At 50.2% G+C, this 16,605-nt stretch overlaps 1 protein-coding gene across 1 annotated transcript in view; it reads left to right on the top strand.

The window, feature by feature from the left end:
* Positions 1-15,710, top strand: part of SIK2 (salt inducible kinase 2) — a 39,039-nt gene extending 23,329 nt beyond the window's left edge. Inside the window, exons 4-14 of the mRNA XM_029283455.1 lie at positions 3,858-3,982; positions 5,374-5,497; positions 6,026-6,246; positions 9,119-9,277; positions 10,283-10,435; positions 11,113-11,341; positions 13,122-13,406; positions 13,650-13,813; positions 14,382-14,495; positions 14,814-14,905; positions 15,143-15,710. Coding sequence (XP_029139288.1) covers positions 3,858-3,982; positions 5,374-5,497; positions 6,026-6,246; positions 9,119-9,277; positions 10,283-10,435; positions 11,113-11,341; positions 13,122-13,406; positions 13,650-13,813; positions 14,382-14,495; positions 14,814-14,905; positions 15,143-15,710 — 2,234 coding nt within the window. The remainder of the gene's footprint in view (positions 1-3,857; positions 3,983-5,373; positions 5,498-6,025; positions 6,247-9,118; positions 9,278-10,282; positions 10,436-11,112; positions 11,342-13,121; positions 13,407-13,649; positions 13,814-14,381; positions 14,496-14,813; positions 14,906-15,142) is intronic.
* Positions 15,711-16,605: the final 895 nt, after the last annotated feature.

Genomic DNA, 16,605 nt, shown 5'->3' with positions numbered 1-16,605 from the left:
ATTGTGTCTTCCCATGAACTTGAGATACTGGGTCCCTACAGGCCAGTGATTTTATCTTACCAGAAATGAGCATAATCTGGTTGGGGAAATTTCCAAGCAATGGCTCTTGAAGGAGACCTTGATTCATGCCAAAAGATTAGAGGGAGGTGATTTGGTGGGGAGATATGAGATAACAGCCAGAAAAGAACCTTAGCGTTTACTCAGAATTGGGGGTGGGGGGGACCCATGGTTAAGATTTGCTAAAATGACCTAAAAGCAGCTGGCTTTCATAACAGAGGACATATATTATTGTAATTTAATTTTGCATCTGGGGTAGGTTGAATGGAGAGTCAACCATGATGTGGAAAACAATCTCAGTTCCCAGTTGGGTTTGGATAAAATATTGTCACCTCTAGGCTCGCAAAGGACCATCTCATGCTGTTAAAAGGATCGATATTTTTGCAATTCTTGGCAAGTACTTAATTCAACTCCAAAATACAATCTAAAATAAAATAAGGAATGGCAGCTACATCCTGGACAGTTTTTTTTTTAAAGCTAGCCAGGGAAACCATGCTCATGGCTCCAGACAAGATACAGCTGAGACTTGGATTTTAGTGACATCTTGTTTGGCATAACTTGAAGAAGAAGAGAAGGACCGAAAATTGTACTTCTGTTTTTGGATTGATCACAGCTTGTTTTAACTTCCTGATCAGGACTTCAGGCTATCATTTCTGAAGCTGGTTTCTTTTTGCTGATCCTAGCAGATGTTGAAGATAATTTAGGACAAAGATATAGGTGAAGTGTATGCTGTAGGTGGAGATTGAAATCAAGGCACCCTGCAGCTGTTCCTTGTAACCTTAAAACACGGTTTAATCTTAGATACGAACAAAGGAGGGAAAAAATCTACTTCCTTGTATCAAGAACAGCAAAATCCACTGGGCATTTTGGCTGCCTAATAAGACAAATTCTTCCTTGCTTTTTCCACCCAGCGTTAATGCAAAGTGAAGTCTTGATGATGCCTGCAAGATGTCTTGTAATGGCTGTATAATTATTATCCTGGCATCTGCTGATAAATGTCACACGGCATGGCACTGTTGGGCTGAGCCCAAGCAAGCAGCTCTGTGAAAACCCACAGAAAAATTGTGGCTCAGGGTCGAACTGTGGAGTCCTTGGTGCTCTCCGAGCTTAGTTGTTTTTTTGTTTTGGTTTGGTTTTTTGCAGACATTTTATGACCCAACTAGGGAACACCTTCAGTGCTAGAAGGGAGGGAGATTTATATGCAAAGGCCTTTTAGTGCTGATACTGTCACCATGACAGGTAACAAAACATCTCAGAGAGCACCAAGGACCCCCACAGCTCTGTGAAATTTACCCATCAGGTTCTCCTGAAATGTACCAGGGAGCAGAGGCATGTTCACACACACACACACACACACACACGCTCCCACACGCTAAAGACACGTGGCCAGAGAGGTGATTGGCTGCCAAAACCACCATTAGAGAATTTATTTGTGCCTCTCTGTGCTTTGTGCAACGGAAATCAGGACAGCCTCTTTCGAAAGACTCTCAAAATTTACAAGCTGGGCACTATGCAAAGCTACCCAAGTTCTGGCACTGCAAACAACGCCTGTGACTCTTTTTGACAGCAGTGTGCGAAAGAACAAACTGCTGAGACAAATGAAACGCACACTCCCTTGTCTCCTGGAGGCTTTTCAACCAAGAACTCTGCTGTGCTAGTTCAAATCGACACCGCCCTGCCTCAGGCTCCCTTGTTTTCCCGGAGGCTGGCTGGGCAGGTGACGTTAACATGTGAAAGGGGACAAACAAGCCCTGCTGGTTCCTTCCTTTCACAGTTGGCTTCTTCTCCGCTCAGAAGTTCTGGCCTTTTGAGCCACCAGTTATAGTTCTGCTACTGCTCGGGCCCTTCAGAAAGGAGGAGACTTAGACCGTTTTCTTGGGGCTGGATCGGCAACAACACATATTTTGGGGCCAGAAATGGTCCATTTGGCCAGCCGGTTACAGCTTCCATGTTGGCACTTTCAAATTCGGACGGGTTGAACCAGGCAGGGAACAATACGAAACAGAGGGAGAAGCCTGATGCCAGGTGACTTCCCCAGATGTCCCACGCAGTTTCTTAGCAACAGGGAGAAACTGGCTTTCCCTTCCCAGAGGTTTTTTTCAATTTCCCGATCTAGGCCACCACAGGTAGCCTCTTTTCGAAATGCCAGCCTGGGCTCTGCTTAGCTTTTTGAATCACACAGCAAGGTGGGAAAACGCAGCGAACGGGGAATCGGGTCGGGTCTGCTAAAACCTCATTTTGGATCCTCAGCAGGCATCAGCAAAGTCTCCAATGGTTAGATGGAGATTCTCAATCCTCCAGGTCATGCTTGTCCCAAAGGTGTGTTTTTCCCCAAAAGGCAAAAGGAAATTTTTGGTGTTTTTTGTTTTGGAATCGTTTCACTTCTCATCCAAGAAGAACTGAAGAAGCTTCTTGGATGAGAAGCAAAACGTTTTCAAAGATAAGACCAAGAAAGTCCAGTTGCCCTTTTTTGGGGGGGGGGGGGAAACCAACGCCTTGGGTCTCCAATGGTTACTCAGGTTGAGACTTCCAAGAACATTATATTTCCGTAGGGCTTAAACAAAAATGCATAAGTGACATGGCAGATTTTAAGGCATGTTGAATTTGGCTCTTGGGGTTAGAGTCTGGTGTCTTCTACATGTGTTAGACCCCGTGTCCCATAGCCTCAGCCATCCTGGCCAAGGGTCAAGAACCTGGGCAGATTACTTCAATTCTTCAGGAGGTCATCTAGTTATCTACCATTGGTATATCCATGAGCATCTACACATGCGTGGATTCTCCAGAGAACTTTTATTATTTTATTTATTAAACTTAGATGCCACCCATCTCGCCTAGAGGTGACTTTAGGTGGCTTGCAATCAATAAAAACAGCAAAATAAAACATTAGAACAATAAATATTAGTGGTAAAACTGATTTAAAATGGACAAAGATGGGAAAGAACAGAGCAAGATGCACCCAGGCGGGGTCTTATTCTTAGCCCATTAACCCCCTCCAGTTCATTATTCATACAATTCAGTTCACACATAGTATTCGTTCTTGTACCCAAGTGCCAACAATTGCACTTGAATCGGTTTTTAGGAGAGCAGGTTATGAAATGGAACCTTCTCTCTTAAAAATAATAATAAGAGACCCAAAGCGCATTCCAGCAAGCAGATACTGGCGGTGTTCCACCGTTGCCGAATATATCTTAGAATTTGGATTTGCAACAGGAAGAGAGACGTCTCCTGCTGATCTGTTGAGGCTTAACATTTGACAGCCACGAGGGAGGAGATTGATGTAATTTTTCCTTTAGTTTAGCATCTGGGAAGGTACTGTGTGCAGGGAAAGAAGAGGTTTCTGGCAGCTGGTTACAGGCTCCGGGGTCCTTGCTACTCTGATCTTAGAACCTAATTGTGGGATTTCCAGTTTTTTTCTGAAGGAAACGTGGCAGATAAGGAGGTAGCTTTCCCGTAGGTTAATGCTGGCTGGGTTATCCTGAGAGTTGAAGTCCATCCATCTTAAAATGGCTAGAGTTGGGAAACACTATTGTAGATGGTTAGGCTTCAAGAAACCCGGGACATGCCAAAGCTTAGAAAGAAAAGACTCTTTTCACAAAATTATCCGGAGCCCAGGAGTTGGGCTGGATCCATAAAAGGTTCTTCTGAACCAGCTTTCTGTTTCTTCAAGCACTTAAGTCGGGGCCCATGAGAAATCCCTCAGTAGGACATCAATCCAGTGTCATCTTCTGCTTGTGTTTCTTGACACCTTCCAGGTAGAACAGTATCTATTGCTGTTTTTTGGTGTTTTTTTTCCTCTGCAGATTTTGGGTTTGGAAACTTCTACAAAAGTGGTGAGCCTCTGACTACGTGGTGTGGAAGTCCACCTTACGCAGCTCCTGAGGTCTTTGAAGGCCAGCAGTACGAGGGGCCACAGCTGGACATTTGGGTATTGGCATAATGTTAAACGAAGTGCTTTCTTTTTTTAAAAAAAAAAAATCTGATCCTTTTTTCCGTAGGTTTTTGTTTTTCTGACTTGCTAAAAATACCTCCTTCTTGTCACCAGAAGAGAGCGTTGAGTCCAAAAATGTTTCCCGTTGAAACCTGTAAGATAGGAAACAGCTCAGCTGATGCAGAAAGTTGACTCCGATTCGCCTTCTTTGTCCTCTCTCCATCCTGCATCTGGACCAAGCTGTGTTGGTGTTTCAACACAGCTTGGTCCAGATTACGTTCTTCCCCCTTGGGGGTTCCAACCAGATTCTCAAAAGCTGGAGGGACCTGGCTGCTAACTTTCTGAGGAGAAGGAGGTCTGGCCTTTGGCCGTCTGGTTGCTGGGGTTGGACTACGCCCTGTGCCTTCTTCCTTCTTGCAGCTCTTGAGGGAAAAGGACACCAAAGAGGACACCTAGCAGAGCCCAGGGCCTTCCTTTTTTTAATGCATTGTCAGGGTTGCTGCCCTGTCTTCCTCCCTGCTAATTGGATCTGAGCATCTCCCGAGATTAGCAGGGCTTCTGCAGAAGCTTGCGCAGGCTCTTAAGGATTTGGAGGCAAAGTCTCCTGGCCTTTTGAGTCATGCAAGGCGAGGGGAAAAGAACACGAAGCAGTCTGGAGCCTCCTCTGCTGATGTCGTTGCAGGCCTGGAGGGCGGATGTAGGGAGGGTCCCTCAAGGGCCAAAGGCCACCTTTGAAGTTGGTCCTTCAGAAGCAGGGCAGGGTCCCAACGTGAGGCCGTCCTCTCCCCCTGCCCCGTGCTCCCTGCCCCTCGCTTCCAAGTGAACCCTCTGCACACCCCAAACACACCCTGGGGCTGACGGCACCTCACGCTCTCTGCAAATGTGCCAAAACAATCACGATTAATGGCAGGAGCTGTTGTCTTGGCCAGGCTGCTAACAAAAACATCCTGCCTGTGGATCCCAGAAGGAAAGAATGTGCATTGGAGCAGGGGATTGGTGGAGCCGGGCAGGCTTCGCTAGCAGACAAAACTGGCCAGTGTTGGTCTCTAATGGCGGCTTTGATGTGAACCAGAGCTGGTCAGAGTAAGGCTCTGCCGGAGGTGGCAAAATTGGAAAGGGAAGGGAAGGGAAGGGAAGGGAAGGGAAGGGAAGGGAAGGAAGGAAGGAAGGAAGGAAGGAAGGAAGGAAGGAAGGAAGGAAGGAAGGAAGGAAGGAAGGGAAAATGAAAGAGATGGGAAGGAAGGGAGGGAGAGGGGAGGGAAGGAAAGGAAAGGGAGGGAGAGGGAAGGAAGGAAATATGATAGGAGATGACTACTGTGTTTGGAGTAGGGTTGTGGTGATGGCATCTTGTGTTCCCTGATCTCAGATCTACCGATTCTCTCTTGCAGAGCATGGGTGTTGTCCTTTACGTCTTAGTTTGTGGAGCTTTGCCTTTCGATGGACCGACCCTCCCCATCTTGAGGCAGCGAGTTTTGGAAGGAAGGTTCCGCATCCCCTATTTTATGTCTGAAGGTAACAGCCACAGATCCTTTGGAGGTCTTTCTGCCTTCATTCCCTGCAGACTCCCATATGCTGCAGGTGGTGGAGGTAGGAAGGGACGAGAAGTCCCAAAGATCCATATTTGGGGGGCAGGGGGGGGGCTTAGGGCAACTTGACTGATCTTTGATAATAATACTCTGAAATTGTTTGGCCAAAACGGGGAGAATTTGCACGGGGACACAGAGTGATGTCCATCCTCACAAAGAGCAGAGCTGCCCTCGCCCTAGCCCTTCACGTCTGGCTTCCGACAAGCAGAGAGGTGGGCAGTGAAATTGAAACTCCCGGTCCTGTGACGTCTCACTTAATGGCCCTGTCACTTAGCGATGGACTTGCTGGTCCCAGTAGCGGCCGCTAAAGGAGGATCACCTGTTTTAAGGGCTTTTCATGTATAGACGATGTAACGATGGCCCTGGAGTTGGGGTCATCTCTGACCCAGATGCTCTTCCTTCCTTCCTTCCTTCCTGTATCCAACTCTCTTTTTCGTTTTGGGGGCCTGCGCAGAGTGCGAGCATCTCATCCGGAGGATGCTGGTTCTGGATCCATCCAAGAGACTCAGCATTGCCCAGATTAAGGATCACAAGTGGATGCTAATAGAGGTTCCGGTCCAAAGGCCCGCTCTCTATTCCCAGGGGCAAGAGAACGGACCTTCCATCGGAGAATACAACGAGCAGGTCCTGCGGTTGATGCACAGCCTGGGGATTGACCAGCAAAAGACCATTGAGGTAAAAGAGTCTCCTGCACAGAGCGAGGATTTAACTCAGGGGCCTCCAAACTTGGCAGCTTTAAGACAGGTGGACTTCAACTCCCAGAATTCCCCAGCCGGACCCATATTTCTCAGTCTTAGCCACTGGAAGATGGGTGGACTTCAAGTCCCAGAATTCTCCAGCCAGCATGCGTTGAAATGTCTGGACTTCATGGCTGGCTAGGGAATTCTGGGAGTTGAAGTCCACAGGTCTTAAAGCTGCCAAGTTTGGAGGCTCCTGATTTAACCTCTTGGATTATTGTTCTGCAAGCGAAAACATAATTTTTATTTCACCCTCAGGCCTTTGGGGGAGATATTTGCAGCCGGAGGGCCCAAATGCTTTCATTGCTTTAGTAAAATAATTGCAGAATAAAAATAATCCCGCTTACAAGTAGCCCTCAATTTGCAGTCATTCTTTTAGCGACCATTTGAAGTTGCAGTGGCACTGAAAGAAGTGTCTTACATAGCCCTTGCACTTATCACCGACAGAGCATCCCCTCGGTCACACGATTAAAATTTGGGAGCTTGGACAACGGGCAGACATGACAATGGTTGTCACATCCTGTGATCACCCCAAGTTGCAAGAGCAAAGCCTTCCGACAAGCAGAGTCAATGGGGCAAGCTGGATTTGCTTAATGACCTCACGATTCATTTAACGACTGCAGTGATTCGTGTAACAAACGTGGCAAAAATGTTAGTGACTTACGAACTGCCTTGCTTGAGCAGTGGAAATTCTGGTCCTGGTTGTGATTGAAAGTTGAGGACTATCTCCCTTAGGCTTGTCGGGGGGGGGGGGGGGCTGCTTTGTTAGCATGGATTTCCATTGTTGCTCTGGTTTTATTGTGTAATTCTGGGGGAATAATATCTATAGGAATTGAAAAAACCCGTGTACTTTTCCTTTCATGTTTGTTTTTCCCTAAGCACAACCTTTGGAAATTCCCTCCAGACAACCGCATCACTATTTTCTCCAAAGGGCCAGTTCTGATTGTTGGCAGGAACGTTTTATCCCTCATGCTTCAATGCAGGAACGGTTCTTACACCTTCACGTCAGAAGTTAGCATCAAAAGTACAAGCGGGCATTGTCTGTCCAGGAAGTTTGGGGAAGTTCTGGGAATTAGGAGTTGACGAAAACAGGAAGTGAAACCCCCTTTTTTTTTTTTTTTGCCTGAAGCTTCTGCCGGGCGAGAGCTGACTGTCTCCTTAAAAAGCGCGCAGGTTGCCCCTTTTATTTTCGGTCTCTCGGCTTAGGATTCCAAACCAAGCGCCTTTCCAGAAATAAATGCTCAACTGCTCCCAGCGGGGACTCCGTGCGATCACTTCCTGAGAAGGCTCGATATTTTTAGCCGATGTGGAGCCTGCGATATTAATGCTTCCTGCCAGCAACTCCGGCTGGGGGGGGGGAGGTTAGGAGTGGGGGGAGGATGTACGTCAATGAAACCGAGAGCCTCGGAGCATCGCTTCCCTCTGGGGCTCGCAGTTAGAGAGACCCAGCTGGGGATGGGTTTCGCTTTTGCCGGGATCAGAAGATCTGAGTTGGGGGGCTGAGCTCCCCTCTGCAAAAGGGGTTTTTTGGAAAAGCTGCAGCCCCCACAGGATGTGGAGTCCATTGTCCCCCATTACGCGGAAATGGTTGGGTACCCGTACATGCCGTCCTCAACAACAGCTCGTTTAAGGATTGAAGTTACAACAGCCCTGGGGGAAAAATGGACTTTTAACTGTTTTTCACACGTATGACCCTTGCAGCATCCCCAGGGTCACGTGATCAAAATTCAGACCCTTGGCAAGCGGTTCATGTTTACGGCGGTCACCGTGTCCCGGGGGTCCTGTGATTCCCCCTTTTGCGACCATCTGACAAGCAAAGTCAATGGGGAGGCCAGGTTTGCTTAACAACCGGGTTACTGACTTAAACAATGGCGGCGATTCGTGGCAAGAAAAGTCGTAAAAGAGGGCAAAACTCACTTAACAAATGTCTCACTTAGCAACAGAATTCTGGGCTCCGTTGTGGTGGTAAGTCAAGGGCTGCCTGTGTCCGATTAGGGCAGGAACGCAGAAAGTGCTGCAGCACGGGTTCCTCAAAGAGATGGGCTTTGTGATTCCATAGGAAAGGGCCACTTCTCTGCCGCTTCTCCGGCCCCTGGGGAAATCCCCCCTGCGGCCCCTCTCTTCCCCCCCCCCCCCCCCGCTGGAACCAGAGCAGAAAAATACAGGTTGTCCTTGACTTAGGACCACAATTGAGCCCCAAGTCTTCTGTTGCTAAGCAAGACAGTTGTTAAGTGCCCCATTTTACCACCTTCCTGGCCGCGGTTGTTAAACGAATCACTGCACTTCTTAAGTTAGTAAATCAGTCTGGCTTCTCCATTGACTTTGCTGGTCAGAAGGTCCCAAAAGGCCAATCAAGGAGAATTATTTGTAGCTCAGGGCTGAAATGAAGGCTCCTCGGTGCTCTCTCAGCTTGCTTCTTTTCCTGCAGACGTTTCGCGACCCAACTAGGGAACATCAGATGTTACCCAGTTTGGATGGCGAAACGTCTGCCAGGAAACAAGCTAGCTGACATGACCCCGGGACGCTGCAACCATCATAGATAACGTGCCACTTCCAAGCCTCCGAATGTTGATCCCGTGAGCACGGGGATGCTGTAAGTCTCAAAGACCGTTTGAAAAACGGTCATCAGTCACTTTTTCCAGTGCTGTGTAACTTGGAAGGGTCACTAAACGAAGGGTTATAACTCAAGGAACTCTGCACCATCCAGGGAGCAAACTATCAAGGGGGGCTGATCGGATGCCCCGAAGGACGCTGGGGAAGAACCGATGCCCCGACTCAACTCCCGGGCACTTGTCTTTTTCTTCTCTCAGTCCCTGCAGGATAAGAGCTACAATCACTTTGCTGCTATCTATTACCTGCTGGTAGAGAGGCTGAAGTCCCACCGCAGTAGCTTCCCCGTCGATCAGCGGTTAGACTCTCGCCAGCGGCGACCCAGCACCATCGCCGAACAGACAGTCGCCAAGGTAATTGCCTGGGCTGTGTTCTAGAGCCACGGTTGGACAATCTAGAACGCAGAAGAGCGGGAGGGCTCTCGTCCTCTCTGCAAAAGCCAGGGGTTTTCTGCCCGGAAGGTTTGCCGAGTGAGACGGAGTACGAACCCACTCCATACCTAACCCTCGTGCCACCAGCGGTTCTCCAGAGCTCCTGGTAGTCCCATTTGAAATAAACCTGTCACAAAAGTCCACGTGATCCGCCACTATGTGTTTCTGGAAATGGACAGGAAATCCTGTATTGCTGAGCGAGCATATTGTTTTAGAGAGGGGCGCTATCTCAGGAAGTATTTCTCAACCTCTCAGCAACTTTAAAGATGGGTGGACTTCAATCCCCAGAATTCCCCAGTCAGCATGGCTGGCTGGGGAATTCTGGGAGTTTGAAGACCACCCATCTTTAAAGTTCCCGTGTTTGAGAAACCCCGATCTCGGGCCCAAGTGGTTCTTCTGCAGAAACAGCCAGATCTGAATAATGTTTACTAAATGTAGACCACCCAGAAGCCCCCATGAAAACATCTGCCACATCTGCCCTGAACTCTCTTGACAGCTGGCTGCTGGATATCTCCTTGCTTCTTCCCCTTTTGTCCTAACTCCCTCCCACGCTCCGGGAGACAAATTCCTTATATGTGGAGGGTTAGGCCTTGGAGAAGGCTTCCTGCTTCCTTCTGCGTAGGGTCAGTATGGAAATTGCATGGAGCACTTCAAGTTCTGGGCTTTTGTGAGATTTGGGCAGGATAAAACTCCAGTCAGTAGCCGGGCAGCAGCAGCACCAATGGACCAAATTACCATCTTTCAGTTCAGTTGTAATGAGAGCCTCCATCTTGGGAGAAGCTGCTTGCGGCACTTTAACCTCTTCTGTCTTCCTTCTTCTCAGTTTAAGTCAGATTTCTTTTTTTTTCTCCTTTTCTTTGTCATAGCATCCTTGAACTTCCTGGTTTCTTTTGGCTTCTGCTTTTGACAGCCTTTTTCTCTTGTCCGTCACAGGCTTCTGTGGCTCCTGTAAACTTGCACTCTCCAAACGTGAGGATACGAAGGTCTCCTGGCCTCCCGCCAACAGTAGAAGCGTTCTCCTTCCCCAGATCTGTCTGCCAGGTGGAATCGACTTTCATGGAAGAAGAGAGAGTCGACACGCCCAAAGTAAGGGCATCTCACTCTGCAGGGGGATTGTGTTGTGTGCCGTTTTATTTTGGATTCGTCAAGCTACAGCCCCTTAGAGCAGGGGTCCCCAACCCCCGGGCCATGGACCGGTACCAGGCCGCAGCATGCCAGCAACCGGTCCGCACAAACAAGCAAAGCCCCATCTGCAGGATGCAGGCAGCATACAAAACCATGCACTTTCCGTTCTGTGAAAAAACCTTTATCCACGGAACCGGTCGCTGTTCCCAAAAGGTTGGGGACCTTAGAGGTACTTTTAGTCCTCGACTTATGACAACAGTTGAGCCCAGAATTTGTGTCACTAAGACTCCAACAATCTGGGTCCTCATTTACCGACCATGGAAGGATGGAGCTGGTGAGGATCGATCTGCTGGCAGTGGGCAGAATTAGCCTACCATGCCGCATTCTAAGCCCTGCGCCACCAGGGCTGTTTTAAATCAGCCCTATTTTTGATCCCATGATCATGGGAGGTACTTTGATTGTCATAAGTGCGAGGACTGTTCATAAGTTACTTTTTTCCAGTGCCGTTTGAAGTCCGAATGGGTCGCTAAATGAATGCTTGGAAGTTGAGGACGGTCGATCATCCCATCGCTAAAGGAGTAGCTTGGGGCGCTTCCTCTCCTCAACCCGGCTGCCTCTTCTCTCCCTCCTCTGATTAGGTGAACGGCTGCCTGTTGGATCCCGTTCCCCCGGTGATGGTTCGGAAGGGGTGCCAGTCGCTCCCGACCAGCATGATGGAAACTTCCATCGACGAAGGGATAGAAGCGGAAGGGGAAGCGGAAGGGGATCCCGCCCAGGCCTTCGCAGCGCTTCAAGGATCTCGCAGTGGGAAGAGGCGACATACCCTGGCCGAAGTGACCAACCCTCTCTTGGCCATGCCAGGCCCAGGTACAAAAACGGGGCCCGAGGGTCCAGGCTGGAGATCAGAGCTTCAGACAAAGGGGTCACTTCTGGTCCAACCTTCCCCCCACCTTATGCTCTCCGGGAAGTTCTGGAAAGACAATCCCGCCACACCAGATTGAGGAAGGTTGATAACAGAATCAAGAGTTGGAAGGAGCCTTGGGGGTCCTCTAGTCCAACCCCCTGCTCAAGCAGGAGACCCTAGACCAGGGGGGGTCAAACTCGTCGCGTCAAGTGACGTGTCGCGACGTATCGTGACTTTTTTCCCCTTGCCGGGGTGGGCGCAGCTTCTGCGTGACGGATACGGCCTGCAGGCTAGCAGTTTGACACCCCTGCTCAACCCCCGGTCCATGGACCGGTACCGGGCTGCGGCATGCCAGCAACCAGTCCGCATAAACAAGCAAAGCCCCATCCGTGGGATGCAGGCAGCACACAAAACCACGCACTCTCCGGTCCATGGAAAAACCTCTCTCCATGGAACCGGTCCCTGGTGCCCAAAAGGTTGGAGACCCCTGCCCTAGACCATTTCAGACAAATGGTTGTCCAATCTCTTCTTCAAAACCCTAAACCTAACCCGTCTTACGTCCCACTTGAATTTAACTGTCAAGAACGGAGGACCCTTGAGTCTTCTGCCTGCCTTGGAACCAGCTATGAATTTGCTTTGTGGGAAGATCCGAGGAGCAACGGTGCAGATGGCGGCTGCTTGCTTTGCCAAGCCATTTCACGACAGGCTGCAAAGATTTGGAAGAGCAAACAGTGTCAGCTCAGAAGCCACCAGCTGGCAAGGGCTTCACGGTGCTGGTAGCAAACAGAAAAGCCCTCAAAGAGAACAAGTTTCTCTCGGTTCACATGTCTCCGCTTGCACGTTTTTGCGGCATATGTTAGGTGTCTGCAAGAGGGAAGGCCTGCCCACGCTTTGGGGAAAAAAAAACAGGAAGAAATCAGTAGGAGAGCGCTCTCAAAATTGCTGTTGAGCCAATGATTCCTTTTAGGAAGGTCATCCCCATAAAGCAATTCATGTGTGTCGTTGCGTTTCTGGTAGACTATTGACTTTCCAGGGCCCTAGAGAGACAGCAGGCTTGAACGTGAGGCCAGGTCACAGAGTGCTTAAACAAGGTTTAAAAGGCACGGTTGAGATCTCCAAAGGATGCAGGCGACTCTTAAATGGGGGAGTAGGGTGGTGGGCTCTGCTCTGGCTGAGCTGGAAGCAGGACTCAGCTGGGGGGCTACGTTCATTTCATTCTTCTGGACATCCTGCTCGGTCTCCTTGTGTTCAGAGGTCAGTAACTAACTGGGGTCCATTAGACCAGGAATCTCCAACCTTGGCAACTTGAAGACTTGTGGACTTCAATTCCCAGAATTCCCCAGCCAGCCATGCTTAGAGCAGCCTTTTTCAGTCAAGGTCTTCTAAGCCTCTGTGAGCCCCACTATTCTCTAGCGCAGGAGTTCCAGCCTTGGCAACTTGTGGACTTCAACTCCCAGAATTCCCCAGGCTCGCTGGGGAATTCTGGAAGTTGAAGTCCACAGATCTTCAAGTTGCTAAGGTTGGAGCCCCCTGCATTAGAAGAAGCTTTAGAGGAGAAACATTGGCCTCATCCTCATTGGCCCACTCAAGTCAAGAGGCTTCCTGTATGTGGGCCAAGAGTTGGGAAGACTCTCCTTGTAGGCCTCACAAAGTGATCCGCTTGCCTCTCTAGGACTTTAGACACAACGGCCCTGGTGGATCATGGTTAATTCTGTTTCTTGTGCTTCTTCTTGGGTGCTGAAGGAAAAGTCTTCTCCATGGATGAGAACCAATCCTTGGGCAGTGTTGACTCGGAATATGACATGGGATCTATCCAGAGGGATTTAAACTTCCTGGAAGACACCTCCTCCTTGAAGGAAATGGTTCTGGCCAACCCACCAGCTCCGAGGATGACCCCTCCTTTCATTGGCCTGAGACCGCCTAATCCAGCTATGCAGGCATTGGCTGCCCACAAACGGGAGATCCACAATCGTTCCCCGGTCAGCTTTCGGGAGGGGCGCAGAGCTTCGGACACATCCCTGACGCAAGGTAACTGCTCTGGGTTGAGTGGCATCAGAGGGACCGACGGTCTTTGATGGCCAAAGCCTGGTTGCCATTGGCTGCAGGAGTTGGGGCTGTGATGCCTTGACCTGGCCAAAGGGGCTTTGGGGTGGTCTCTTGCAAACTTGCAGCGGAAACCAAAAGAGAATGCAGAAGTTGGTCACCACGACTTGCTTGTGAAAAGGTCCTTAAATCACTTTGGAATCGCTCTGCTCTTTACCCTCCCAACAGGAATCGTAGCGTTCAGACAACACCTTCAGAACCTGGCCAGAACCAAAGGAATCCTGGAGCTGAACAAAGTCCAGATGTTGTATGACCAGATGAGGTCAGAAGATGAACCTTCTCTGGAATCCGCTTCTCCTCACTTGCCAGACTTTGAGGGTGGCTCCCAGCAGGTACGTCCTTCATCACCTGGGTTGGGGCTCTCTGGAGCCACTGAGTTCCTACACTATACATAAACCAACCTCTTCCTGAAGCTACCTTGAAAGGTGTGCAGATGTCTTAAGTCCCCCCAACCAGCAGGGTCTCAGCTTCCCAAATTCTGAATATTGAGGATCAGAGAAGTGGTTTAGATAGATGTAGATACCAAGGGGTGATGGAAGCTGTAGCACATCAAGCACCAGCTTTTGATTCACCTGGGCCTGAAATGTGGCATCATCTGGTGCCATTCCTGCCAGTCTAGAGGTTGAGGATCTGGAGGTCCTCTTGATGGCCGGAACCTCAGCTCAAACCTTGTGCGGTTGCCTCCTCCGGGCCACAGAAATGCAGTCTGAACGTTTGATGGTGACTCGGAGGTGGGATTGGTGGATGGGGTTATTTTGAATTCGATGTTCTTCCCCCTTCCTAAAGAGTCTGGTTAATTATCCTGCATTTCTGGACGTTTCTGAGTCTGCCTTTTGCTCCAAGCAGCTGGGAGATCATTTGGCCAATAAGGTGTTCGTCTCCCCCCCTTTTTCCCTCCAGGAAGAGGCGTCCTCGCCACAGGAGGCGGCTTCCACCTTCCCCAGCAGCCTCCATCCCCCGTTGCTCGCCAGGCGCCAGAGCTTAGAAACGCAGTATTTGCAGCACCGGCTTCAGGTATGTGTTGCCTTCCTGGAAAGCCTTAAGGACAATGGAAACGAATTATTCAGTAGGGGTGGCTGCCTTTCCTTTTTCAAATCCACTTCATAGAAAAGGGTGGGGGGGGGGGTTCTGCTCCCACTGCCACACTCGGGGAGCAGGAGGGGAGGGGTTGCCTCCTCCCCAGGTCAGAAGGGGGGGAGGGGAGTCTTAGATCCAGCCCACAAATTCAGCCTCCATCTGACTTTCCAAGACTTCCATGGCAATCTCGAAACGCCCTGCGTGCCTGCAGTGAGGCCCGCCTCCTTCCCTTTCCCCTTCTCCTCCTCCTTCCAGAAGCCCAGCCTGCTTTCGAAAGCCCAGCACGTGTGCCAGGTGTTTTGCAAGGAGATACCTCGGAGCCTGGAACAGCAGCTGCAGGAGCACAGGTGAGCCGCAAGCTCGGGGAAGGTGGACTTCAACTCCCAGAATTCCCCAGCAGGCATGGCTGACTGAGGAATTCTGGGACTCAAGGTCCAAAGGTCTGAAGACTTGTGGAATGGAAGAAGAAGACTTGTGGACCTCCAATTCTGGGAGCTGAAGTCCACAAGTCTTAAAAGTTGCCAAGGTTGGAGACTCCTGGCTTATGGGAAAGCAGACTGACAATTCTCCATCTCTTAATTTAGGCTGTATCAGAAGCACCTCTTTCTCCAGAAGCAATCCCAGCTGCAGACTTACTTCAACCAGATGCAGATCGCCGAGAGCACCTACTCCAGATCCGGCCAGCTGCCCCTCCCTTGCCATGAGGATCCCCCTCCTCTTCCTCCCCCCCAGTTCAGCCTGGTGCAGGCCTTGAGCCCCGTCATGGAGCCTCCGTCTGCCGAAGACATGCAATACGACCCTTTCCTCGGCCAGTATCAGAAGCTCCATCTTGACCATCAACCTCCTCCCGCCCTCCACGGCTCCTCCCAGGTTCCCCTGCCAGCACCCTCCCAGCCACAGTATTCCTACCAGACTTGCGAAGGGCCAGTTGGCCTCTGCCCTGACCTGAACTATGCCGGCCAGCCTCAGTATCCCCTGGACCCCAGCCAGCAGAGTGGTATAGCCATGGGCAACGTCCAGAGGGCCTCAGATCCTCCTGGCTCTCAGTCCAGCTACGACACCTTAAACCTTGCCCAGTTGCCGGGGCTCTTGGATTGCGAAATGATGGAGACGGTGGATCCCCAACACGGAGGCTACGTCTTGGTGAACTAGCAGCTTGGGAAGCCTTCTGGAGAAGAGGACGGCGGGTCGAAGTCGAGTCACACCACGGCTGTGGATTGCCATCTGTGCTCTGTCTCCCGCCTCCCCGGCGGCTTCTCCCGATCCTTGAGCGTCACGGATGACGATCCAAACTCTCTGAACTGGTACTAGCGGAGAAGGGCCACGTCTCCCTTTCCGGGAGAGCCGGAGGGGCTAGAGGCAGACCCTGCACCTTCCCCAGAACAAAGAACTACTTTGAAGGGAAGGAGACCACCCGCTTCGGAGAAGGAAGAAATCTTTGGTATTCTACTCACCTCTGTCAGAGGAAACCTGGGAGAATTCAGGAAGAGCAGTGAATTTGCTCTACACCATACTTGGCAATAAAAGCAATACATTTTTTTTCATTGGAATTTGGCCGAGATGTCGTCGACACGGAAGCCAGTCAGGAATGTAGGATGCCCAGGGCATTGAGAATTGGTCCGCTAAGCTAGGCTGGGCTGTAGATCAGAGGTGAGGAACTCTGGCCCCCTTTACGACTTGTGGACTTCCACTCCCAGAATTCCTGAGCCAGCCATTCTGGGAGCTGAAGTCCACACAAGTCACAAGAGGGCCAGAGTTCCCTACCCCTGTGGAGATGTTCTTCAGAGGACTTGCAAGAACTCTTTGGGCTTCGTTGGCCGGATGACTTGCAGGGAACTCCAAATCTTTGCACCTCTCACAGACTGCCTGGGTTGTCGACAGAATTGAAATCCGACTTGGAGTTAACGTCTAGGGTTGTCGAGGTCCTCCAGAGATCAGCAGGGAAGGAGGTCCAGGAGTCTGAAGCTAAGCAGCATCAGCAAACTTGAGGAGAACTTGATCACTGGACAAATTGTTCTAGGCTGCCCTTTGTAGCTATTTTTTTTCT

Source organism: Protobothrops mucrosquamatus, unplaced genomic scaffold (genome assembly GCF_001527695.2).
Source record: "Protobothrops mucrosquamatus isolate PMUCROS unplaced genomic scaffold, P.Mucros_1.0 scaffold97, whole genome shotgun sequence".
Classification (NCBI taxonomy): Eukaryota; Metazoa; Chordata; class Lepidosauria; order Squamata; family Viperidae; genus Protobothrops; species Protobothrops mucrosquamatus.
The sequence above is the reverse complement of the archived record's forward strand: the minus strand, read 5'-3'. Positions and strand labels throughout refer to the sequence as shown.